This window comes from Phodopus roborovskii, unplaced genomic scaffold (genome assembly GCF_943737965.1).
Source record: "Phodopus roborovskii unplaced genomic scaffold, PHOROB, whole genome shotgun sequence".
Lineage (NCBI taxonomy): Eukaryota > Metazoa > Chordata > Mammalia > Rodentia > Cricetidae > Phodopus > Phodopus roborovskii.
This window is the reverse complement of record NW_026126461.1, coordinates 15,081,571-15,107,566: the sequence shown is the minus strand read 5'-3', so window position 1 is coordinate 15,107,566 and position 25,996 is coordinate 15,081,571. Positions and strand designations below refer to the sequence as shown.

At 47.5% G+C, this 25,996-nt stretch overlaps 1 protein-coding gene across 3 annotated transcripts in view; it reads right to left on the bottom strand.

The window, feature by feature from the left end:
* The window catches only part of Ppp4r1 (protein phosphatase 4 regulatory subunit 1), a 42,915-nt gene extending 19,361 nt beyond the window's left edge, over nt 1-23,554 (bottom strand). Inside the window, exons 1-10 of one of the 3 annotated variants that reach the window (XM_051190893.1) lie at nt 23,545-23,554; nt 22,883-22,927; nt 11,115-11,199; nt 10,358-10,464; nt 5,116-5,258; nt 4,281-4,427; nt 2,339-2,446; nt 2,148-2,213; nt 1,447-1,605; nt 104-234 (exon numbers count right to left, since the gene is read on the bottom strand). In XM_051190893.1, the coding sequence (XP_051046850.1) occupies nt 104-234; nt 1,447-1,605; nt 2,148-2,213; nt 2,339-2,446; nt 4,281-4,427; nt 5,116-5,258; nt 10,358-10,464; nt 11,115-11,173 (920 nt within the window). In that variant the 5' untranslated portion in view covers nt 11,174-11,199; nt 22,883-22,927; nt 23,545-23,554. Of the gene's footprint in view, nt 1-103; nt 235-1,446; nt 1,606-2,147; nt 2,214-2,338; nt 2,447-4,280; nt 4,428-5,115; nt 5,259-10,357; nt 10,465-11,114; nt 11,251-22,882; nt 22,928-23,101; nt 23,259-23,544 lie in introns of those variants that run through there. The other 2 variants (XM_051190891.1, XM_051190892.1) reach the window with 2 other exon arrangements.
* Between the last annotated feature and the right edge of the window lie 2,442 nt (nt 23,555-25,996).

Here is a 25,996-nt window from a genome sequence, read left to right as displayed (position 1 = left end):
AAAAAAAAAATTGTAAAACATTTACTAAAGAACACTTGGGTAAAACAGTGGGAATACTGCTTACAAACAGTACAAGTGGAATGCAGAGCTTTGTTTAACATACCTGTTTTTTTTGTCTTCTGCTGGAAAATCTTCTGAACTTTTGCCCTCGTCTTTAAAACACTGGCCTGAACTAGATGGATTAGCAAATGTAGATATGAAAGGCCCCAGAGACTGAAAGGCTGCTTGGCGGACCTAAGGAGAAATAAGGACAATAAGAAAACAATAAAAGAATATGATGAAGTAATGCACACACAGTCCATGACTACCCTGCACACACCAAGTACAGGACAACAGAAAAGCCTTGTCAGGGAACCATGAGTCTGTCTTTCCTTGGGATTTAGAGAGCATTACAATTTTTTTTTAACTTTCAGTGTTTCTTCATACTTGGCTATTCAAACAATAGGAGCCTGAGTGCAGCAGACTATAAAACACAGAATAGAACAGACCCTTACAAAGTCTTCTTGTAAGCTTTGAAAACAAGTTAAGTGACGAGAACAGAGACTATCCAATAGACAGTACACTCAGTCTTTCAATGAGGACAAACTGTTTGCTATAAAGAGGACTCTAGATTTAGAGGATCTAACACCCCCTTCTGTCCCAAGGGCATACACTGTCCCAAACACACACAGACAGACACACTTACTCTAGAATGGCAAAGGGTCTCACCATGTAGCTTTGGCTGGCCTAGAACTAATTATAAAGACCAGGCTGGTCTCTAACTACTGCCTCTACCTCTTCTTGAGCACTGAGACTAAAGGTGTAGACCCTCAGTGCCTGGTAAACGTGCATGCGCGTGAACACACACACAAAGCCAATGAGTGTTAAGCATCAAATCAAATTAAAACCAACATGATTTCTATTTGCAAAAACAAACAAAATTAAAAAAACAAAAAATTTCCAAGTACCAAACAGACAACCTTCAATAACCTTCTATTACCTTCTCTCATATACATCAGTATTGTAAACTCTTCCCTATTCAGGGATGGGGGTGGGGGCCTCGGCTGCCCTGGAGCTCACTCTGTACACCAGGCTGGCCTCAAATTCACGGAACCACCTGCCTCTGCCTCCCGAGTGCTGGGAATAAATGTTTTCACCACCACCACCTGACATTTTTAAATTATTTCTTAAATTTGAAATCATGGGGTCAGAGAGATGGCTCAGTGGTTAAAAGCTCTCCACAGGACCTGCCTTCAGTTCCCAGCACCCACATGGTGGCTCACAACTGTCTATACGCCCTGTTCCAGGGGATGTGACACCCTCTTCTGGCATCTGTGGGCCTCAGACACACAGGTGGTGCACATACTTACACGCAGGCAAACACTCATACACAGAGAAGAGAACAAAATCAGTTAGTTTGAAATAGACTCAATGTTAAAAAAAAAAAAAAAAAAAAATCAATGTTACCCAGCGTGAAGGATCACTGATCAAGTTAATGAACAGAGCTGATAACTTTGTCCGCCGGATCTCCTGGCACGTCGCACAGGAGACAGCCATGAAGCATTCAGCGCAGGCCTTTCGCACTCCCCACACGTTATCAGAGCACAGCTGGAAAAACCTGGGCAGCTGTGTGAACACAAACAGAAGGCGGCCACCGTTACCGCCCACTGTTTAAATGCTGGGCGCTCTTAAAAGGTAGAAAAGGTATTAATGATGAGTTACATCCACACATAGGTCACTCTCAGGTGCATGAGCACACTGCACACACGGGGTTTCCCAGGAGCTCACACCTGCCTTCACTTTGATCCAAGAGCTACAAATGCTAAGCACAGCAATTGTACGTGGGGTACGCACATGCTACAATGTAACTACTCTGCTACTAGGTCTACCTGCCAAAGTGAGTATCGTATAGTAAGACTGAAGACTCAGTTGAGTAAATGGATTTACTAAGTAGAAATGTGGAAGCTAACCCTGTGCCAGTGTTTCTCACACGTATTTTAATTTTTAATGAACCACCCTTTATAAAACACATTTCAAATGGCACCTTGCAAAAATTTAAATACTAAACTTATAAACATCATTCTGGTTTGGAGTCCTGGGGCCATGTTAATAAGCTCTCTATTACTGTGTAATACAGTGTTTAATTCTTTAATATCTGTGACACTTACCAACATATCCTCTGTAGCTTGCTGGCCAACTACACTGCAGATATCTCCGAAGTTGGCAGCACAGACCTGAAACAAAACCATTACCAACATTTCAATATCACATACAGAGTTCCTTAACAACAGTCTATTAAATGTCACTATTAGAGCTCCATGCATTGTAACACAAAGACCAAAACTAGATGCAAACACACCTTCCGAACGTGAAACATTCTACAGTCGCAGCACATCTCACAGAACCGAGGGAGAATGAGACGCTCCGTAATATCCTTCCCGACCATAGGAGCCATCTTGCACATTATCTGAAATAAGTGAGAAAGAAATTCACACTGAAAATCTCTCTCTAAGGCTTTTCAGTTAAATAACTTAAAAGAAATATATATCAACCCCATACACAGCAAATATACTAAATCTAGAAAAAAGAAATCCCATCTTATTTTTCTATTATTTATTATTCAATGACTTAATCACTCTGCTAGTAACTTTCAAAGAAATAAGAAAAAGAGAAAAAAGAAAATTCTACCTTTAATCCTAGCATTTTGGAAGTGGAGGCAGGCAGACCATGAGTTCAAGGCCAGCCTGATCTAAAAAGTGAGTTCCAGGACAGCCAGCGCTACACAGAGAAACCCTGTCTCAGAAACACAAAAACCACCACCACCACCCGCCGCCAATAACACCACCACCAAGAACAACAGGAGTCCCGTCTAAGAAGGACAGGGATGAGTACTATGTCACTGTCAGCTTGGGATGGGGTTAACTGAAGCAGAGGGCAGAGATTCAGGACACAGCTAACAGTGCATGAAGCAGAGTTACTCAAGTCTGTTATAAGTTAGTACAGAAGGAAGTGTGATGCCTGTCAGCATTTTCCAGATATTCCCAGATGTGAAAAAAATGACAAAAAGGAGAAAAAGAGCCAGGCAGTGGTGGCGCACGCCTTTAGTCCCAGCACTCGGGAGGTGAGGCAGGTGGATTCCCTGTGAGTTCCGAGGCCAGCCTGGTCTACAGAGCGAGTTCCAGGACAGGTTCCAAACAATATGGGGAAACCCTGTCTTGAAAAACAAAACAACAACAAAGAAGTAAAAGATACACAGATTGGAAAGAAACTCTTTGGTCATGTATGGCAAGATTTCCTATATAGAAAACTCCAGTGAATCTACAAAGAAGCCATCAGAATAAATAAGTAGATTTAAGAAAGTTGCAGGGTAAGAAAGTTGCAGAATAAAAAAAGATTATATTTCTAAGAATTAATAATGACCTGGAAAGCTTAAAATATACGTTATCTATAAAGTTAAAATAGGAAATCTAACAGTAACTTCAAATATAACTATATAATCAAATACTTCAGTGAGTCCCAAGGTCTCTCATGATCACAGGCTGTTAGGCTGGCCGTTCCCCCTAACTGACCTGCAAGTTCACCAGGATCCCTACCAACAACCCCAACTTCACCTGACTGCAGGGAGAGTCACAATCTCCCAACCCCCACAGCCAGCTTCTTGTTTCACTGAAGCACAGCTGAAAATCTGAAGCTCTGTCTACTCACTCATATAGGCAACACATTAGAATGATTTTTTTCCTAAAACAAACATAAACCAGATGTGTATGTGTTGGGGGTGGGGGAGAGGAGGCCACAGGCTTCCTACCAGTGCCAAACATTATAATCATGTTTTTAAGATAGGCTCACCTTAATATAACCAACATTATGCCTAAACTGATTTTATTTTTCCCGAGAAATTTCTGAAATTAAAAGCAAGTACTTTGGAGCTAGGAAAGGGTGATGACTAAATACCACTGAACACTGGTTAATTTTATATGAGTTTCACATCAACAAAAACATTACTGAGGGGAAAAAAAGCATCTAAATGGATTATCAATTGGCAGTGAGTATCTTGGGAATACTGAAAAAGGAATTCTTCAGGGAACAGAGACTAGAGGTCACCTCGGTTCCCATGGACGACCTGGACGCCCAGCTGTTACAACTTGTGTTACAAGGTCAGTGTTTAGGGATTATAAGAACAAATGCCAAGTGTCCAGGGAAATGTGCATAAGGCCTCAGGTCCATTAGTACTTTGCTATCTTGTTATCAGGAACCACAGAGCTGAATGACAGCATTTATTACAAGTACGGAGACAGACTCACAGCCACGGCCTCTGTCTTCACGTCGTCGTTGCTGTCTGGGGCAGTCAGCTCTATGAGAACTGGGCACACCTTAGTCTCCACATCAAATCGCTCGATCAGCTCCTGCTCCAGCAGAGCCAGCAAAGCTGCCTGACTGGTTTTCCTCACCTGCCAAGAGAAACACCATATTATAAACAGAGCAGCATGACTTCATCAAATGCAACATGAGCCAGGCGGTGGTGGCCCAGCACTCAGGAGGCAGAGGCAGGCGGATCTCCAAGTTCTAGGACAGCCAGGGCTACTAGTTTCGAAACCTGGTTTCGAAAAACCAAAACAACCTTCCCCACCAAAAAGCTACAACATGATTATGAATTTTGCAAATGCTTCTGAACACAATGTAGTAACTCATACTTGCAGAACCTAGCAGACATCTGTGGGTATTGCCTCTATTCTTTTCCTGTTGTTTCTGTTTTTTGTTTTGCAAGACAGGGTCTCTCTGTGATGCTCTGGCTGTCCTGCAACTCACTCTGTAGACCAAGCTGACCTCAAACTCACTCAGATCTGACTGCCTCTGCCTCCCAGGATTAAAGGTGAGGCCATCACCACCAGGCTCCCTTCGCTCTTAGAGACAGAGCTTGGCAAACAGGGACACTGAGGACGGGCACTGGGAAGACTGGTAAGTGGGTGCCCAGCACGGGAGCATTGAGGGGCTCTCAGCACACCTTAATCTAAAACAAGTACTTCCTTCTGGAAAGAACAATAACCAAGTTAGACCCGAAAATTATTCCAATTCTACCACGTAGGTTAGGCCCGCTCTGCATGAATCACACAGCAGAATGAGGAGCGTGATTCTTACCTGGTTATTCTGATCTGCGAGATATCTGACCACAATGGGCAGTAAGTATTTGGAAAAAGCGTATGGTATGGAAGGCCGGTTCTCTTGACAAAACAGTGCGATGTGCGGCACCTGCTCCATCAGCTCCGCTCTCACAGTTGGCTCTAAAGAGACAACAGCAACATGAACAGACACACCCTTTCACGGAGACACTGGCTCTATGTGCGCTTGAGGCTACTCAGGAACCAGCATGCTAACAACTGGTCATGCTCTCTACCCCTGCAGATCGTCCCTTAGTGAAAGAGGAGGAAGTCACTTCTTACAATGCCTCTACAGTGAGTGACAGTGAGCTTGGGATTAAACGCCTCACCTGGAATATCTATCAAGTCTAAGGCACCGTAGCATTTGTAAACTATTTCAATGCTATCACAGAATGCCATCTGCAAACTCCAGAAGTTAAGAACCTCCTAGGACAAGTTATGAGGACCAGTGTCTCCTCCTCCCCACACCATCGATGAAAAACTCATAACCAGACCTAAAGCAACTAACTTCACTGTATAAAAGCATCATTATAGACAAAAGGTATCGCATTAGTAAAAAGGTGAAACAGCCTAGGAGAAAATAAGTATTAATAGTTATATATATTCATGTCACTGCTGAAGGGATCTAAGAAAAAAATTGAAAGTTTGAAACCAGCAAGTATGTGGTTGAAAGAGACACAGTCGCCACCATGTTAGGAGACCCAACGGTCACACTCATCAATCACATCAGACCTCAAGAGAACCCTGGCACCTAAGAGTGACTATGCTACTATGCATGAATATGTTCAGTAGAATTCCAGACCTCAAAAGAGAGAAATTAATCTGTCTTCAGTAAAAAATGCACTGGCGTTTTACAAAGCTGAGAATCCTAGCAACAAACCCATTTGGAATCTGGCTACGCTGTTGTGTGATGTGAGATGACTTCACTTGAATAAAAGTGTAAATGTGAGTCGCAGGCATACAGGCTTATGGTGTTCTCCACACGCTCTATTTACAAAGCTAACGACAATTTCATTGCTTCGTGTGTCTGTAAAGCACGGTCGCAGCTCAAGTTTCGGCTAAGAATGAATGAAGTCAGGACTCGCTAGCGAGAAGTGAGCTCCACACACAGACGTACAGAGGGAAATCAAGAGCAGTGAATGCTGCTGTCACCTGGCTGCCCTCAACAAAGGCTGGAGACGGCTCGGCAGTTAAGAGTGCACTGCTCTTGCAGAGGATCTGGGTTTGGTTCCCAGCACCCACATGGGGCTCACAACTGCTTGTAACTCCAGTTCCAGGGGATCTAACACCTTCTTCTGACATCTGCAGGCTCCTGAACACATGGTGAACACGCGCGCGCGCGCGCGCGCACACACACACACACACACACACACACACCCTAAAGCAAAATAAATCTAAAACATGTTTTAAAATGTGTAAAAAATAGTTCTATCAACATGTACCCTGTAATATATATGTGTGTGTGTGTGTGTGTGTATCTATCTTTTATTTGTCAGTTTTATGTGGACTATAAAAACATAAATGTCAAAAGCAAGAACAATAAAGGCTGTACAGTAGAGAATACATGAAGGTAGTTATGACTGAGGTGGGAAACGGCACTGGCTGGGAAAGCTGGGCCCTGATGGCGCACATCCTGATCTGGGCGCTCAGGACGCAGGTCTAGTCCAGTATGTGATCTCTGTGAGCTCAAGGGCAGTTTGGTCTACACAGGAGCAAGTTCCAGGCCAGCCAGGGCTGTGTACAGAGACAGCAGAAGAAAGCGAAGCCAGGTGCAGAGACACAGTGGGGTGAGCCCCAGCCACGCAGGCCTGTATTAGCAAAGAGCCTCAGGGAAACGCCAAGGAAAACACACGCTCGTCACACACACGCTTGTCACAGCCTCGTGACCCAATTCTGAGTTCCACACCACCGCCAGCTGCTAGCAACAGTGTTAGCAGCTAAAACTGGAAACACTACGGAGTGCAGCATGCTACTACACATCAGATTAGTATAGATCCATATATACCGCGACATGCATAGCCACACAACAGGGACTACATCACGTATGATCTACAGGGAGTCTGGACACCACTCTTTCAGGGTGACTGGGGCTGGCACAGGGATGGCACCAATGTAGACGCTGGCTGCACTTCTCTTCGTCTGAGTTCTAATCTTATGTATGGCGGGGTCTTCACTGTGGAAAAGAGGTAAGACTCACACACACTTACTCACGGGCTGCAACATGTGCTGTACTCAGGGTTAAAATAACAACAGCAAAAACAAAACAAAACACCCGCTCCACATATTTCTGGAAACCTGGATAGATGCTAGGACTGAACAGAGCTCCGAGCTTACATCTCCAGCAGTCACAGGGCCTCTCCTCACTCGCGGCATGGGACACTCACTACCAGTGCTAACATCTCCAAGTCACTGTGGGACACTCGTGACCAAAGCCAATACTAAATTCCTGAGGACCCACTAAATAAACTCACAATCCCCAAGGGCCATGAAAATGAGCCCTTGGCAGCAAAAACTCCAACAGAAGACTCAGCATACCAAGACTTCAGCAAACTAGACAGGGCTGACCCATTCCAACCATTCCACCTCAGAGGTGGCTCACACATCAGGAGACATAAGCCAGAACAGAACACAGAGGGCGAGAAGACAGGAGCCAGGGAGACCGGAGACTGAGAACTTGAAGCTCCTAAAAGGAAAAAGCACTGCTAACAGCAGCAACCCTCAAAGACCAGGTGTGGGCCTGGGCTTTCACAGCAGGTACATTGCTGAGAGAGACTATCAAAATGCCCGTGGAAAAGAGCGAAAATAAAACCAGCGAAAAGCATGGAGGCCTACGCTATAGTCACACACAGCTCCACCTTCTCAACCGCGTCAAGTGTCTACTCAGCTGGGGCTGCAGCTCAGGTGGGGTGCTTGCCTAGCGTGCACCAAACCCCGGGTCCAGAGCTGAGCACTGCAGAAAACTAAGCAGGGCAGACACACCTGTAGCCCCAGTACCTGAGAGATGAAGGCAAGAGGGTCAGAAACGCAACATTAAAAGAATAAACCAAAAGTTTTAGGCTGTATGATTTTTTTAAGACCGAGATTATTCTCAGTTACATATTCCATAGTTGAGGCCAATTGGACTACATGAAATCCTATCTCAAATACATACATAAAAACACACAACCCAAACTAAGCTTAAAAGATTTTAAGGTAGAAGAAAAACAATACTGCAAAAGTTAATGGTTGAAATTTCCTGAGAGTCACCCTCAAATTCAAGGAAAATGAAAAATATTAGTAGAATCTATTTACACACACACACACACACAAAAAAAAAAAAAAAAAAACCAGCACAATAAAACTAGAGCTCACCACATACACAGGGCTTTTAAAGGCAAGAAATAAAGTAGGAAGAAGCAAAGGCAAAATTAGACAAGCTAATTTCTACATACGGAAATAGTGCATTTCCGCACAGCCTCTTTGTTGGCCACTGCAGCCAGGCCAGCCCAGGCCAGCCAGGGGACCTCAGGGTCAACCCAAGCTTCCTTCCTACTCCTCACTGCTCAAGTCACTCCAGAATGGCTCCTGGCACCTAACAACTGGTAACATCTAGCATGACTTCTCTATTAGTCTTCCTGTCCCCCACATCCCCCAGTCATGCATACTGCTAACCTGCTATAAACCACAGCATGCTAACTCTAACGGCATCGGCCCACCCCACCCCCCACACACACACGTGACCAAAGCTGCCTTCTTGAACTTATCCGGCTCCCACCTTGTTTTCCTCACAAGTATGTGCTTTCCCAAGATGCACTTTGTCAATCTAACAAATCCAAAATAACCTGTCACATGACTGAATACCTTATCTTAAAAAAATCTGAAATTATAGTTTATCAGGCCTCCCTAAAGCCCTTTCAGAGTAAGTAAACACAAGACAGTAAATACATGACAAAGATCAATGAATGACTTAGCAGTGTTCATTTCACTCTCTGAGAAAAAACAAACATTTTACCATGAAACTTTAAGGCTAATAAATGAACTGCTTATTAAATGATTAGTTCATCTCAAGTTAAAAAAAAATGAGCCTCGTTTAGAAACCAGAGTTGGTGAGAAATTAAAACATTTAATAAAGAGACTTCAGGAAAAAGAGTTCAACATTTATTTTCAGATTATTTGTAAATTCAAGTATAAACATGTGCTTAGGACTGACTTGCAGTTGGGCCGGGCTTGGTGGCACACGCCTTTAGTCCTAGCACTTGTGGAGGCAGAGGCAGGTGGATCTCTGTGAGTTCAAGACCAGCCCGGGCTACAGAGTGAGTTCCAGGACAGGACTGAAAGCTACACAGAGGAACCCTGTGTTGAAACAAAACAAAACAAACAAACAAACAAAAAAGAAAGAAAGAAAGAGGCTTGCAGTTGGGGCTGGGACGATGGCTCAACGGGTTGGTGCTTGCTGTGCAAACAGAAGACTGGGAACTTCAGGCAGCCACCATCCTAGCCAAACAGCAAGTTCCAGGCCCACCGGGAAACCTGTCTCAAGGGGGTAAGAGCCACACGCACAACAGCCAATACCCTCCTCTGGCCTTTGAATGCACACATCACACACACAATTTGTCTTAAAAATGTCCTATTTTATTATATGTTCATTTTACCACAATCAAAAAATTCTTTTAAAAAATGTCACATCATTATTATGTAATTTTCAAACCAAGTTCATCCCCTATCTCTCTTGACATGGTCTCATTCTACAACCCATATTAGCTGGAACTTATCATTCGCCTAGGCTGGTTTCAAACTAGAGTAATCCACCCATCTCTGTCTTCCAAGAGTTAGGATTACTAACACGAACCACATGCCACACTTAAGTTTACCTCCTTCCTAAGAAAACTGTCTTTTCTTTCAACAATAAGCCAACTTCATCTTACCATGATTAGACATGGGCATGCTGGCAGACCCTTTTAATTCCAGCATCCAGGAGGCAAAGGCAGGTTGATCTCTGTGAGTTCAAAGCCAGTCTGGTCTACATAGAGTTCCAGGACAGCCAGAGTTATGAGACTGGTGTCTCTGTGTAGTACAGGACAGCTCTGAACTCAGGCTCTTCCAGAATGCTGGGATGAGAGGACCGGGCCACTTGCCACTCTCTCAGGAGGTCTTAAGAAACCCCCCCACCACAGTAATCTCTCCAACAGGGTAGAAGAAACAACACACTTGTGTTCTGTGTGTGTGCGTGCGCGCGCACATACCTGAGTCATCAGCTAATCTGCCAATTCTTTCCAAAACAGCAACGCAGTCTCCTTCATCGTCACAGACCTCCCTCAGGGTATCCAGCAGACTCCGGGCCACCATTTGTCTACACAAAAAGAAATCCATGGCGTTCAGTGCCATTGACACTCGCTGGCTACAACTTTGAGATACAGACCCCTTATGTTTCGCCAAGACAACATTTCTTATTGCAAGTCACACAGGAAACTTGGGATTGCCCAGACAGCAAAAGCTAGTGCAGACACTGCTGATAAGATTATTACTAATTTTTTAAGCCTTTACCCAAATAATTGGGGCAATTTCTAGTCACTGAATTTTCATTTCAATTATCCTCCCATCACAATAACGGTAAAATATATTCATTATTACATTAAATGTTGTATTTACTAGTATGAGGTTTTTAAAAATATATTCAAAAAATTCAGTAAAGACTGAGATTCCAGGAGAATCTGATACAGACTCTCAGTTTCAGCAGCATAGCAGGAAGGATCCTGTCACCGCTGTGCTGTGTCCTGGTACACATGACGTGTGTCATGTCTTCTGGTAGAGGGATACACTCCCGGTAAACAATACACGAATAACAAAATGAGCTCAGCAACTAACAAAAAGCAATGGCTAGAGGACAGCGTACAGATCACGCTATGGACTTGGCTGTGAACTCGGCGACAGTGACTGCACCTGACATCTCCTGTGGGGTAGGTAGCTTCCTCCCCCGTCATGCTAACGAGGGGCACACACCTGTTAAATATGTTCTCACTTGCAGCATACTTGTCCAGCCTCCCCAATGGTGTCAACATTTCATCTTGTGAGACGAAGTCCAGGGCTGAAGGTATAATAATCACGTCAGACTCTGAGCAGCAGCCATCCACACCAGCTAGCAGAGACATCACAGATACTCTTTATAACATCGAGACTGGAACCCACCCTGCCTGCCTGCCTGCAGAGACATCGCAGATGCTTCTTAAAACACTCAAACTGCACCGTGCCCCCCCAAAAACAACTACAGGAGAACCCCAGAAGCAGCCCGGTTCTAGTTGCAGCTCAGGACATTGTCCCCCTCCAAGCACAGTTCTAACAGCCCCTCTCTAGCAGGACATAGCCAGCGGCTTCACAGACTCAGGAGAAAGGCACACGACTCCCTCAAGAATGCACTGTTTAGCTGGGTGCGCTGCCGCACACCTTTAATCCCAGCACTCAGGAGGCAGAGGCAGGTGGATCTCCGAGTCTGAGGCCAGCCTGGTCTACAGAGTGAGTTCCAGGACAGCCAAGGCTACATAGTGAGACCTTGACTGAAAAAACTTGAAAAAAAATATTTTTTACATGCTCAGTGAGAGCAATTTGTGAACAGCAGGTAAATAATGCCTGGTCAGCTGTGTGACCCGGACACTGGAGAGCGTCTCGTCTCACTTACTAGAAAAGAACTAAACGCTATAATCAGTGTTGACAGGCATTAAACAAATACTAAATACTCTTGTGTCAACTACTACGTGGCTTATGCTGGGGAAACAATCATGAAAATACTTGCGTCTTCTAAGAGTCAACATTCTGGTGAGAAGTGTAAAGACAACGGTTATGGCTCACGCAGGTACGCACCCCCAAGTAAGATCTGCTGCAGCTGTGGGGAAGACTGACCTCAGCCGAAAGCTAAGAGAAACGTGTGAGTTCAAGAGAGCTAAGCAGAGATTTGAGAGGCAGGGCTAAATAGTTCTGACCACCAAGAGACGGGGAGGACGGGAGGGACGCCCCCTCTGCTTGCTAAGTTTCTGTCACACGTCCTCACGGGAGGACGACGACTGTGCAGTAAAGGGGATCCGGGGCCGTGAGGCCACAACAGCCCTCCAGAGCTGCAGCTGCCAATCAATCAGCTGGGTCCGACTAGCTCCAGAGCCGGGGGGTGTTCCAGTTAGTTGGAAGAGGAGTGTCAACTGAGGAACTGCCTCATCAGACTGGCCTATGGTCAGCTCTGGGGCAGCACCGTGGTCGGGTGGCCCTGGGAGACATGAGAAGCTTAACACAGGTCCCGGATCGAGCTGTGTGCAGCAGCTCCCCTCCATGACTCTGCCTCTGCCCAGTCTCACTCCCAACTCCAAAGCCGAGTGTGATCAGGACATGCAAGCTAAAGAAATAAACCCACCAGCCATAATAAACACGCAAATAAACACAGATGAGCTAATATAAACAAATCCACCAGCCATATAAACACGCAAATAAACGCAGATGAATTAATAAACGCTTTTGCTCATGGTGTTTATCACAGAAATAGAAAGCAAATTTAGTACACAGGGTCTTACTATATAGTTCTGATTGGCCTGGAACTCAGAGATTCACAGGAAGAATAGTTTTAAATTTTATATTTTGTTTTAATTTTCTTTCTAATACTTAAAGAAGCTGGGTCTGGTGGTGCACACATACAATCACAGCACTCACAAAGCTGAAGCAGGAGGATGAATTAGAGGCCAAGGCAGACTACTGAACAGGCAGCAGGCCGCCTGGGGAGGGAGGGAGGGAGGGAGGAAGGGAGGGAGGGAGGGAGGGAGGAAAAGCAGCTGAAAATGACAGACATGGACTAGAGAGACGGCTCGGTGTAGAATTGGCCTACTGCTCCACTCCCAACAGGCAGGAACCTTTCAAATGAAGCTTTTTCAGACATGCAAAGGCTGGAGTCAGCAGACAACCAGGAGAGGACCAGAACCTACATCCACACGAAGGAATAGAGTATCAGAAATGGTGAAAAACAAAGAGGCTATCAGCTTTGAAATGTAAAGCAAAAACATAAGATGAGTAGTATACATAGTGCATGCATATATATAAACATGCAACACTCACAAAACAAAAGCACACAGAACCCTGATGCAGATGGCTGTGACAAGATACATGACACCCGAATTATAAACTTGAAAGCAACCGTTATTTTACAAATTAAAGATGAGTAAATCCTATAAATAATGCAAATGAAAGGAGAAGATAAGGGGGTTAGAGATAGGACCCACAGGAGGAAAAAAAAAAAAAAGAATCAGAAAGGAAATTTAAATCCAACATATTACAATTGGGAACATTAATTGTAAATAGCCTAAATCTATTACAAGTACAGAGACTTCAAACTGGGTATAAGAAAACATGTACATAACTACTTAGTGTAAACATTTTCAAATCTGTAACTCATAAAGTACCTTATTCATTATGAACTAAAGAGCTAAAAATGCCACTGGACACCCATTTGCCATCAGTTTTCTCTCGCAATGTAAAGACTGCTGGACTAGCTTGGCCTCGGGCGCCTTCATGCAGACTCTAGAATTCTGTGACTATGACCACACTGTTTCATCAGAGCCTCGCGTGTGTTCACCTTAAAGATAAACATGTTTCTGGTTCATAAAAGGTGGGGAAGAGCAGGAGAGCCGCGTTTAAGACCAGAGCATCTGAGATTCACCGAAAACGCACGCCCCTAGACCATATGCTCAGATATTGATTATGCAGGTCTAGAAAGGGGCCTCCAGATACCTCTGTCTGATGAATACCCTCATAATTTAAATGTGGACTTTTCAACAATCATATCTGAGAATATCCCCCCAGACAATGACAAAACCATCTGTCCCTACCTTCGGTCACCATTCTATCAATCATGGATGATGACACACTCCACTCTGCCCAGTCTGCGAGGACATGGTAACTGGGTCCTCCTGAGGCATCTCCCCTAGTCTGTTTAGAAGAGCACCTCCCCCAACCTCAGTCTTCCTGCCCCCGAATTCTAAGTCCGGGGTTCTCCACATACACATGTACATGTGCACAAACATGCACATACCACACACACACACACACCGTGTTTTCTTCAATTGTACAATTTAAAGTGTTTTTTTCAATGTTGCTCTTAACAAATTCTGACAAACAGTAGACCAATCTTTAATGAGAAGGCAGCAGTTCTTGGCAGCACAACACAAACTCGAGTCAGCTGAGGAGGAGCTGTATGTACACAAGCAGCATTAGTGTCTCAGACAGGTGTAGTATGGTTAGATGTGGAATTACTTTATTAGCAATTGCTTACAGACTCCAGGAGGGAGATTCAGTTCCCAGCTCCCTTCCTACTCCAGCCCTGAGGGAGAGGAGCAGGGTTGCAGAACATGGCCCTCCAGACAGGCCATGCCATTTCACTGTGAACTCATACAACAGCTGTGCTGACACAACACAGGTCTGGGCCTGTCAACACTGTGAGGGAAGGTAGGAGCTCACAGGGCCACACCCTCCCCGGAGGACTTTATAAGCAGTTAATGGAGGTGAGGAACTTCAAGGAGCCTCAACCCACCTAAGAGCTATTGGCAGTTAATGGTTACTGGGGGGGGGGGAGAAACACTATGGTGAACAAGCAACCCCTCAGCCTTGCTCACAGAAGCAGCCCTAAGTAAATTGGCGGCTACTGTCCCCAAAGGCATAAACACAGGAGGCAGAGTAGAGAGAGGGAGGGAGGTAGCGGGGAGTAGGAGAGGCATGATGGGTAATGAGCGCCAATTAATCAAAATACATCACCTACTGTGTCGGCAATACCCGATAATCATTGACTACATCTGGGGTCAACTGAAGCCCAAGCAGCGGGGATGGGGATGAGCGGAGGATTTTCTTCAGTGGGAAGCCTCACTTTTAATCTTCATCTTTTTTGTCTGTTTTTCAAGACAGTGTAGCCCTGGCTATCTTGGAACTCACTTAGTAGACCAGGCTGGCCTTGAACTCAGAGATCTGCCTCCTCAGCGATGGGATTAAAGGCGTGTGCCAGCACCGCCTGGCTAATCTTGATCTACAGTGGAGACACCTATCTATAATGTAGGCCACCCTCTGCAGGCAGCCTGCAGAGAGAATGCGGGAGAAGGGAGCGTGCTCTCGCTTGCTCTCGTCCTCACTGCAAGTCTGCCCTTTTACTGACACTGGAGCACATTCCCTGGGAATCCCAGTGAAGACCAGAGGAGACATCCAGGCTCGTGACCAATTATTAAATTCTTGGCCCTTCCATTGGCAGACAGCAATTGTATGGCGAGTGGACGACAGCCTGCAAGCCAATCAATAAATCACACAGACACACACAGACACCATACACACACATACATACACACACACACACACACACACACAGATACCATACACACACAGACACCATACACACACACACACAGACACCATACACACACAGACACCATACACACACATACATACACACACACAGAGACACACACAGATACCATACACACACACACAGACACCATACACACACACAGGACCACAGCCTGCAAGCCACTCTAATAAATCTCTCACACACACATATGTATGTACATACATATACATATATATTCTATCAGTTCTGTTCCTCTGGAGGCCTGAGTAATATGTCATGTGTGAAATTATTATGAAAAAATAAGAAACGGGGCTTTAACACTTGAGCAAACGAGCATACCAATCGGGCCAGGCTCCTCTGCCAGCAGAGTCCCAGCTAGTTAGTATGACGGACTCAGGGCAGGTCAGCATGGGACGGAGGGCACCAAGGCTGTGGCAACCCTCCATTCCTCACACCACGGAAACCCGCTGTGTCTTCACAGCGCTGAAATCGGGCCGCCATGACGTCAGAGAAAGTGGTGCTGAGAAGCAGGGCCACCACCGTGGGCTTGACAAATACCGGCAGCCCTGGCTGAAGCACTCACACGCCCTAATCGGACTCTGCAAAGTCTGAGGTCAGCCAGCTTCCGGAACAGAGGAAACACTGTCTAAGGTAAAAACAAAATAGGTAAAGGAGACTGGAAATTAAAGCATACGGCAGCATCACAGGTGAGAGCTGAGGAAAAGAAAAAAAAAACGAGACAACGCAATGTGCGAGCTTCAGTCACCCGGCCAGTTCCGAGAAAGGCGGACAGCTCTGCCTTTCAGTCTACAAAGTCACTATATTTGTGCTACTTTTGTGTGAGAGTGAAGACTTAAAACTAGTAAGCTTAATTTTAAAGTAAATTGTATAAAACAAGTTAGGATTGTGTTCTAATTTATCTTGCTCAGAAAGTAAAGGTCCATCCACCTCAGTAGATCTATCAAAGTCATACAAAGATATCAGGCCTATGTCCTGGGGGCTCAGCTGTGGGTAAAAAGAAACATGTCAGACCTTGGGTTCTACAATAACGGACTCAGTAAACTATGGCCAGCAAGCCAAAAACAGTTCCATCTTCAACTTTTGTAAATAAAATTTTATTGAGGAACAGTTATGTTTATGCAATTATACAGGTACTTTTACTACTTCGTGGCAGATCTTAGCAGCTACAAAAGCAGCCATAAGCTAACAAAATGGAGTGCTTATACCACCTGACCCATTATAGACTAGCTTAGTGATGTAGCAAAAACATGAGCCACATTTTGGGGGGAAAATACTATGTAGCTTTCTCTGGCTGTGTTAGAACCCACTCTGTACAGCAGGCGGGCCTGCCTCCGTCTGGGATTAAAGGCATGTGCCATCATGCCTGGTGTTTTTTGGTTGTTTTTTTTCTTTTGGTTTTGGTTTTTTGTCTTTTGTTTTTGGTGCTGGGGATGGAACCCAGAACCCTGCACATGCTAGGCAACAGCTCTACCACCAAGCTACAACCCCAGCCTACACACTAGTGTCAAAGAGACAAATCTGAAGAGCATGCAACTCTGTCCTTACAGCCTCAGGCAACAGAGAAGTCAAACTGTCAGATTTGAATTTGTACTTTGCAATCACGTGCCAGATGTTCATTAGAACACATTAAAGTTACTGAGGTAAATAAAGTCACCCAGCCTTTAGAAATGCTTTCTATGAGTAATTCAAACACTTTCCAGGTAGGTGGTGGTAACACATGCCTTTAAGGCCAGCACTTGGGGTCTCTGTAGGTTCAAGGCCAGCCTGGTTTACAGAGTGAGTTCTAGGACAGACAGGGCTACACAGAGAAACCTGGTCTTGAAATAACAAAAGCAAACCCATCATCACCACCAAACCACCATCCTACAGTACAATTCGCAGACGAACTTGAAGCAGTTTTTTTTTTTTTAATTTTGTTTTGCTTTTACACTTATTAATTTATTTTTCTATGCACACGCACAAAGTCAGATGGTCAGAGGCTAACTTACGGGAGTTGGGTCTCTCTTCTACCAAGTGAGTCCCGGCCGATTCATCTCACCAGACCATACTTTTGGTTTTTAAGACAAAGTCTAGGCCTAGAATTTGCTGTTGTGTAGCCTAGAGGGTCTCACACGCACTCTCTGCCAACCTTAGCCTCTCTCGTTCTGGGACCACAAGTAAGCTTCCCCACAGCCGGTAAGGCTAACAGTAATGTGCAGTACAATGGACTCCCATGACTGACTGAATGAAGGGAGGGGGTGGGGAGCTTGCTTCTATACTGAGCACATACAGTGTCTGCATTAGGCAGGAGTGTAGAGCTGACTCAAGGCAGGCCCAAGCTGCAATCAAAGGTGTCACTTGGTAAAGGGACACGCTACAGCGTTCTGTTCTTGGGTGCTGGCTGACTGTACACACAGCATAGACAGTGAGCTCCCAAGGTTAAACTTTCTAACTGCTGCTCCACACAGAGTCATGGATGGTGTGCCCTGAGGTGCCCACAACTGGTTCCCCTCAGTGAGAACCAGTCCCCTTACAGTCTTATTAGCCAATTACTTTGTTACTAATCCTTTTTTCCCATGTGTAGTTCAAATTAAAAATGTGAACCAGCCCATGTCCAAATTACCATAAATTCCCAGCAAGCCAAGAGTTAAACAGATGAGTTATTTCTACCAAAACAAAGCCGACATACTTACATGCAAAAAAAAAAAAACGATCTGCACTAGAACCCGGCTGTGAAGAAGGCACAGCGCAGCACTAACCCTGTACTGACCAGCGCACACAGCCCGTGTGTGCCCGCTCCCCGCCCTCCGCTCAGAAGCGCACGCTGGACGGGATAAAGGGAACATAAAGCGCAGGGAACATGACAGCTCACCTGCTTTTGTGTGTGTCTAAATTCTTACCCTAAAATAATGTTTTTAAAAACGCAACAAATCATATTGGAAACTAAAACTATGCAATCTTCTTGCTACTGGACAAAATCTAACACTTCTTCCTAGTTTTCAAAACTATCAGCCAACTTTAGGGACTTTCAGTCTGATACAGGCTGGAGTGTGACAGGAACACAGCAGCGCATTCTAGACTCATCCTTTCTGTCCTCTGCTTTAACACCCCCATACCCCCAAAGCAAGCTGAAGGACTCTAAAGCCTCCCCAATGGAGAACCCGGCTCCAAAAGCTCAACACTGCCCTGTTACTGTTAAAACAGGAGGAAAGAGAGCTGAGCTGGACCGGCTGGTGCCGCAGCACCCCAGCTGGGACTAAATGGACTTTCAGAAGAATTTCAGGCATGGCTTCCAACAAATTGTCCACATGGCTATTAGTGTTATAGACTAGGCAATTTAAACCCTGAGTGTTTCGCTTGGATGTCTATGCACCACCAGGCCTGGTGGTGGTGTTGGAGCCCCTGGAACTGGAGTAACAGCCCGTTGTGAGGCATCATGGGGTGCGAGGAATTGAACCTGGGTCCTCTGGGGGAGCAGTGCTCTTACCCTCTGAGCTGTCTCTCCAGCCAAGAAATATGGTATTTTTAGGAAGGAAGGCACAAGTTAAAGTTCCACCTGAACTAGGTAGGGAGTCCTGTCCGTGTCTACAGACCTCATCAGCATCAGAGGGCCACAGCCCACAGCCCAGCGGGAGGAACATCTCTCTCTGAGCCACTATAAACTAACAGGTGTTTACTTCAATATGCTACTTTAACACTCTCAATTTTAACTAAACTCCTACAGCAACTTTCTATCCACAGTAACAACTGTTACTGTGTAAGTCCTAGCTCATCCATTTAAGAGAGTCAGCAACATCAAACTGTACCTTTGGAAAACTAACAGTAAGATGCCTAAGCATTTCTCTAAAAATCTAGAGTTATGTATTGATTCCATTATTTGAGAAAGGCAATCACAACATTTCAATTTTTTTACTCTGAAATCTGCTGAAGTGTATGTTCAAAGGAGTCACCTGTTGGACTACACTTTAAAAATGAAAGTATCTGGGCTGGAGAGGGGGCTCAATGGTTAAGAACACTGGTTGGGCCACGCATTGGTGGCACACGTCTTTAGTCCCAGCACTTGGGAGGCAGAGGCAGGCTCATTTCTGTGAGTTCAAGGCCAGCCTGGTCTACAGAGCGAGTTCCAGGACAGGCTCCAAGGCTACAGAGAAACCCTGTCTCAAAAACCAAAACACTAGCAACTACATGATGGCTCACAACCATCTGTAATGAGATCTGGTGCCCTCTTCTGGCCTGCAGGCATGCATGCAAACAGAACATTATATACATGATAGATAAATCTTAACAAAAAAAAGAAAAAAAAAAGAAAGAAAATGAAAGCGTTTTACACAATATAGTACTGAAAAGTTCTAAACATAGAAATACATTTTACTATATCTTTACCTTTATGGCCTTTTCATAAATAACACAACTATACACATTTTTCAGGTTTTATAACTGAAGGGTTCAGCTACACTGGTCTTTGGTCAACCCTTTCTCCCACACTACAACTCAGAACACACTGAGGGCCCAAAACCAATTATAAGACCTGGTCCCCACCCGTGTTCTCTGTGTCCCTTCCAACATGGCCTAAGCACGCATCTAGAAAAGAAATCCATGCTGGATTTTCTCTCTATCATAAGGGCCCCCAGCTGGCTGCAGGGGGGACTCTGGGTACTTTGATGGCTGCCCTCCATAAACCAGAGATTCATGCTTGCAAGACAGCAAACCAGAGCCTTCTACCGTCCCATGCTCTAGCACAGCGGTTCTCAACCTCATGGGGTCAAAAACCCTTCCACAGGGGTCACCTACAACCATCAGAAAACACAAATATTTACATTACAAATCACAACAGTAGCAAAATTGCAGTTATGAAGTGGCAAGGAAAATAATTTTATGGTTGGGGTCAGCACAGCATGGGGGACTGTAACATGAGGAACTGCATTAAAGGCTGCATCCTTAGGAAGGTTAGAACCGTTACTCGAGGATATGAACCCTTCATCTCTTTAGCGGCCATCCTGTTCTCTCTGTGGCGCTAGAGCCAGGTTCTCTCCTCCCTCTTTCTCCCCTCACAAGAGATCAGAGTGGCTGTTCTGAACACTCTGGGTAAAGGTGTTAACTCTGAAAACTTCAGCAACAGAAAAAAAACTAGCAATTTCTCTAAGAATGTCTTCAACCAAATTATAAAGAGCTAATAAACTGTTCAGGCTTCAAACATGTAATGTTTTCCCTAAAGGAACAGCAAACCAAGCCTTAAAAGGGCAAATTGCAAGCATTAAGCAACATTTCTAAGACCCCACAATGTCTGCAACCCTGTTTCCTTCTGTTTCTGGAAGCCACCTTTGCTGGTGGCCACAGCGGCACTGTTCTGAGTACCACACACACTAACTGGTGTCACTAAGGGGACTTTTCTATACCTGTGCCAATGGCAATGGGCACGATGGAGCTAGGTGAGCTGCAACAAGGCGGGCAGGGGGCACCTTCCGGATAGCTCTCAGTGAGTCACATATAAGCCACTAGAGGGCTCAAGGGGTACCCACTCTTTCAGGCCCAGCAGCCCCTGGCTCCCTGGTGAGTGCTCCCTCCAGAGTGTGCTCCCAGCAGCCCAGGAGAAACTGCTCTGTGCCTTCTTCAAGGGTGCATGGCGCCTAACTCAAAGTGAACCAACACTCAGACGTTCCTGCTACAGCCAGCCACAAAGGCCCTTTACACAACAAAAGGCCCCTGCCTCAAGACAGCAGCAATCAAGGCCACAAATGGAAGTTGACCTCGAGGAGATCTAAAAGCAATAGGTGCCTTGACTGCTATGTGAAGCTTAAGACCAGGTCACTAAGTGAACCGAGTGGGAAACTAAACAGCTGTCTTTCACAGTGTGAGCTTCCCCCTCAGAACAGCTACCCTGTATCCCCACCGACTCATTAACAGCTAAGTCTGACAGGCAGGGCAGGGCGCATGAGCTCTGAAGACCCTCTTCAGAGAAGTCTCCAGGGCAGGTGGCAGGCCCGCTCTAAATCAAGGTAGAGAAATCTGAGAAGAGGGAGCCTCGTCATCCTGCCGCGGGCACACCTGTGGGGCATTTTCTCAACCACAGATGTAGGAGAGCCCAGCCTATTGTTGGCAGAGTCATCGATGGCTGGGCCCTGGAAGAAAGCAGGTTGAGCAAGCCGGGAGGAACCGGCCGGGAAGCGGTGCTCCTCTGGGGCTTCGGGATCAGCTCCCCTCTTCAGGATGCGGCCCTGTTTGATTTCCTGCCCTAACTTCCTTCGGGAATGAACCGTGATGTGGGTGCCCGAGCCAAATTAACCCTTCCCTCCCCAAGCTGCCTTTGGTCATGGTATTTCATCACAGAGATAAGACACCCTGGATGAGACACTTTCCCGGCCTTTTGCTCACAGGGCAGGAATTAGAATTGGGTAAAGAATGCTAAGGATTATGTACACGGCGTCTGGAAGGGCCATTTCAACTGTGCCATCTGTGGGTTACCTGGGCAGGGACTAAACCTCACTTCCGGGTCTGGGCAGGGCTTCCTCTAACTAGGCAGCACTTGGACCAGGGCAATCAGCTCAACTCTGCATAGTCTCTGGTCCCCCTGAAGCCTCCCACGAGCTACACTTCAGTACATTTTGAGCAGTCTTTAACGCATTTCAAAATCTAGGGGTTTAATTTTTCATCAGTCATTACCTGCCTCAGCACGGGTGGGACTCATTTCTAGTTAAGTGTAAGCTACAGCTTGTCCCCACGTAAACTTAGCTAACTCATCGTAGTCTCCAACCCACAGCATTTTCCGCTTAGAAAAACGTATTCAGAATGGGAGCTATCTTCCTACAGCTCACTTCCTTCACCGCAGGGGAAACAATGTCCAAAACTTGAGCAGCTTTCTCTTTCTCTTTTTAAAAAAATAAAAATGTACAAAAAGAACCAACTCTTCCAAAACTTCAGTATCTCAACGAAACCTGCGACGGTGAGCTTTGAGCATCCCCACGATGGTCACGAAACCTGCTCTCGGGACCGGGTCCCTGCAGACCGCCAAGGCCACACCTTCCCTCCACCCCGAAACCCCCAAATCAGGAGTGTGAGTGGCGGCGGGAGTGGGGGGGACCTAAGGCGGCTCAGAGCTCGAGTTAAACCCGGGTCTGCACTGTGCACGCACTCGGGCGAGGGAACCCCGAGAGGGCGAGCCGGCGGCCCGCTGCGCAAACGCCGCCCGGCGCCGGCCGCCCGCAGCTCGGGGCGAGCGTGCGGGAGACCCTGGGGGGCGGCGCAGCCCCGTCCCGTCCCGTCCCGTCCCGTCCCGTCCCGGGCCCCCGCCCCACGGCGTCCGCTTCCCCAACAGCCGCCCCGCGGCCCGAGCCTGCGGGCGGCGGCCCAAGTGGGGCCTCGCGGGCGTCCCCGGTGCCCGGCCGCCCGCCCTCCGGGAAGGGCCGCCACTCACGTCCGTCCGCGTCCTCCGGCAGGTCCTCCTGGAGCAGCGACAGGTCTGCGCCGGGGGAGAGAAGAAAGGCCGGGTCAGCGTGCCGGGCCGGCGCCGCGCCCCAGCCGCCCGCCGCCCGCCCGGCGGCGTCTCCCCGCGCCGGCCCGGCCCGGGCTCCGCCGAGCGCGGGGAGCCGCCGCCGCCGCCGCCGCCGCCGCCCGGGGAAGTGGGGCCACGTACCCGCCATCTTGAGCTCGCCCCCGCCTCCTCGTCTCCCGGGATCCCGCTCCGCCGGCCGCGCGAGCCGGGAGCCGGTGGGCGCGCGCGGGGCGGGCCGGCGGGGGCGCGCGCGGGGCGGGCCGAGGCCCGGGCCTCCTCCTCCGGCGGCGGCGGCGGCGGCGGCGGCTCCCGTGCGCTCGGCGGAGCCCGGCCGCCCGCCCCGAGGCCCCGAGGCCGGCGCGCTCCCAGCCGCGGCTACGGGCGCCCTGGCGCCGAGCGTGCGGAGCGCGGCGCGAGCTGCCCGCCGGGGCCCTGCGGCGTGTGCCCCAGCCCCAGCCCCAGCCCCAGCCCCAGCCCCAGCCCGGCGGGCGGGGTCCCCGCGGCCCGCGGCTCTGTTGGGTCACCGGCCTCGCCCACCGCCCCGCCGCGCCGCGCGCCGCTCGCCGCCCGCGCCCCTCCCAGACCTGCTCGTGCGTCGCCGGGGTCCGCGGCCGAGGCTCCCGCCTCCGTGCGCAGCAAGCGCCGCCTCCGCCCGCCCGGCCGGCCGGCCGGCCCGGGCCGCGCGAGTGACTGAACAAAGCCCAGGCCCCGGGCGGACGACGGTTGGGCGACACAAGCTCGGCCGGCCCTTCCCGTGCGGCCCGTTAGAGCCGCGGCACCGGCCGCGGAGCCCGCGCGCCGCTCGCACGCCCGCCCCAGCTGACCCTGAGCGGGCCCACGCCAGCCACGCCGGGCTTCTTAGCCTGAGACCGCGGGGAGGACGGACGAGGACACCGGCCCCCTCCGCCTCTCCGGGGAGTGGCACACTGCCGCGGCTCGAGCGCGGCGCCGGCCGCCTAGGGGATGCGGTGGCCCGGTGCCTGGGGTTGGCCTGGGGTTTTTGTTGCTGTTACTTGGTGAATTAGCAAACGCGTTTCTCAAGTGAACCCTCCACCACAGACCTTACTGTCCCCTTTGTTTGGAGAGACTTAAGTGCTGCTCTGGGGCTCCCACGAGCAAAGTAGGGCAAAACCCAGGCTTTCTGACTCTGGCTCATTGTCCCATTTTTGAGTCTCCGGTCTAAATCCAGCGCCTGCAAGGTCTCCAGATGGCATTGCCCTGAAGCGGGGCAACGGAACACCGACCTCCGTACTTGATGCCAGTTTGCAGATATGAAAAAGGGAGAGAATTTTTAAATGCTCAGCGCGTTCCTTTCTGTGCTGTGATCCTAATAAAGGCTATATATTGACGTTTTTAAAACATCGGAGGACCAGACCCGTGTAATCAGATCCTCGGGAATGCATAAATCTTCTTAGAGAAAAAGAGTTATCCGTAGCTACTTCAGCATCTCCCCTTTGGATACATCACTTAACAACAGATAACACAGAGAATGTATAGCGTGAATTCAAACGCCAAGAGACTAAAAAAATTAGACCCCTAGCTCCAAAATGTGTCTAACTTCTGAAATAGAAAAGACCAAACTTACACATGCGTTTCTTTTCGTCGCAGAATTTTCTTTTGTGAATTCAAATAACAAGGAGTTGGGAGTTCACAGATTAGGACGACAAACCTCAGGTGTTTTTCAGCCTCTCTCTACCTCCTTCCTCTCCTCCCTCTGCTTCTCTTCCTTTCCCTCCCTCTCCTCCTCCCACATCCCTCCACAGGGCCTCTCCCTGGTCTGAAGTCACCATTAGGGGTAAGCTTCCTAGAAAGCCCCAGGGACCTGCCTCCCCAGCACTGAGACCACAAAGGAGCTTTGGGGGTTAAATGTGGGTCTTGATGCTTGCAAGGCAAACACTTCGCCAACTGAGCTAACCCCTCAGGCCTTGTATCATCTCTTCATAAAGGGGCTGGGGGGCAGAGGTTTATTTGAAACAGGGACTCAATACTTGCTCTGGCTGGCCTAGAACTTGCTATGTAAGATCATGCTGACCTCAGATTCAAGAGATTGGCCTGCATCTGTCTCTCCAATACTTGGGATTAAAGATGTGCACCTCCATGCCTGGCCCTTATTTTAAAGTCTTATTACTGTATAATCATTATACAAAGTGGTGGGTTCCATTATGCCATTTTCATACATATTTAATAAATGCTTTGGTCATATCCACTAGTTACTGTTTAAAATGATTTTGTTCATCAGAAAACGAGAAAGCCATGATAAAAATGCTTTTTAAAATAATGCCTTGAGATTTGTTTCTGTGTTTGAAGCCAGGTTACCATGCTGTCCGTTAGCAAAGCCATTTCCAAGTACTGGGATTGTCATTCCATACTGCAGGCCTCGTCTCCGTGGTTTTAATTTCATGAAGGCAAATGTTTGAAATTGTTCTCATCCTTCGGACGTTTTTGATTCTCTGCTCAGTGCTCCTCCTGGAGCCCTGTTAAATCTCCCAGTCAATGGGATGTTCCCCAATGGGAAATTTTAGCCTTCCCTTGTGTTTTCACAGTTGAGTTTTTGTTTTCCAAAAACCCATCATCTCTTTTTTGTTTGCTTTTCCTGAATATGTGTTTTCGAATACCAAAAATAAGAAGGGAAGTATTGCTAAAAGTCCTTCCCTAGGAGGAACTTAAGCAAAGTCTACCCCTCCTCCTCAGGCCCAAGGTCAAACAGAGGCAGTATTCTGCCAAAGTTCATTCTGAGGAATCCATGAGTTTATTGGACTTCCTTACAGAGCATAGGCAGGAGGTTACAGGGGTGTGGCTACCCTCCCTGACACGTCACACCTGGAAGGCCTTTACCCTGCAGGGATGAAGGCTTTCCCTTAGGCATCTCTATGGTACCCTCCTTCCCTTAGTCTTCCCTGGCCTAAAAACTCTAGGTCCGCCCCAAGACCATGTGCAAATAAGGCCAGTGTTGCATACACAGGTGAGGGCCTGGCCCTCCTTTACCTCCTTGTATGGGAGTGCAGCGGTCAGCAAGCCAGGCTGGGGTGATTGTTA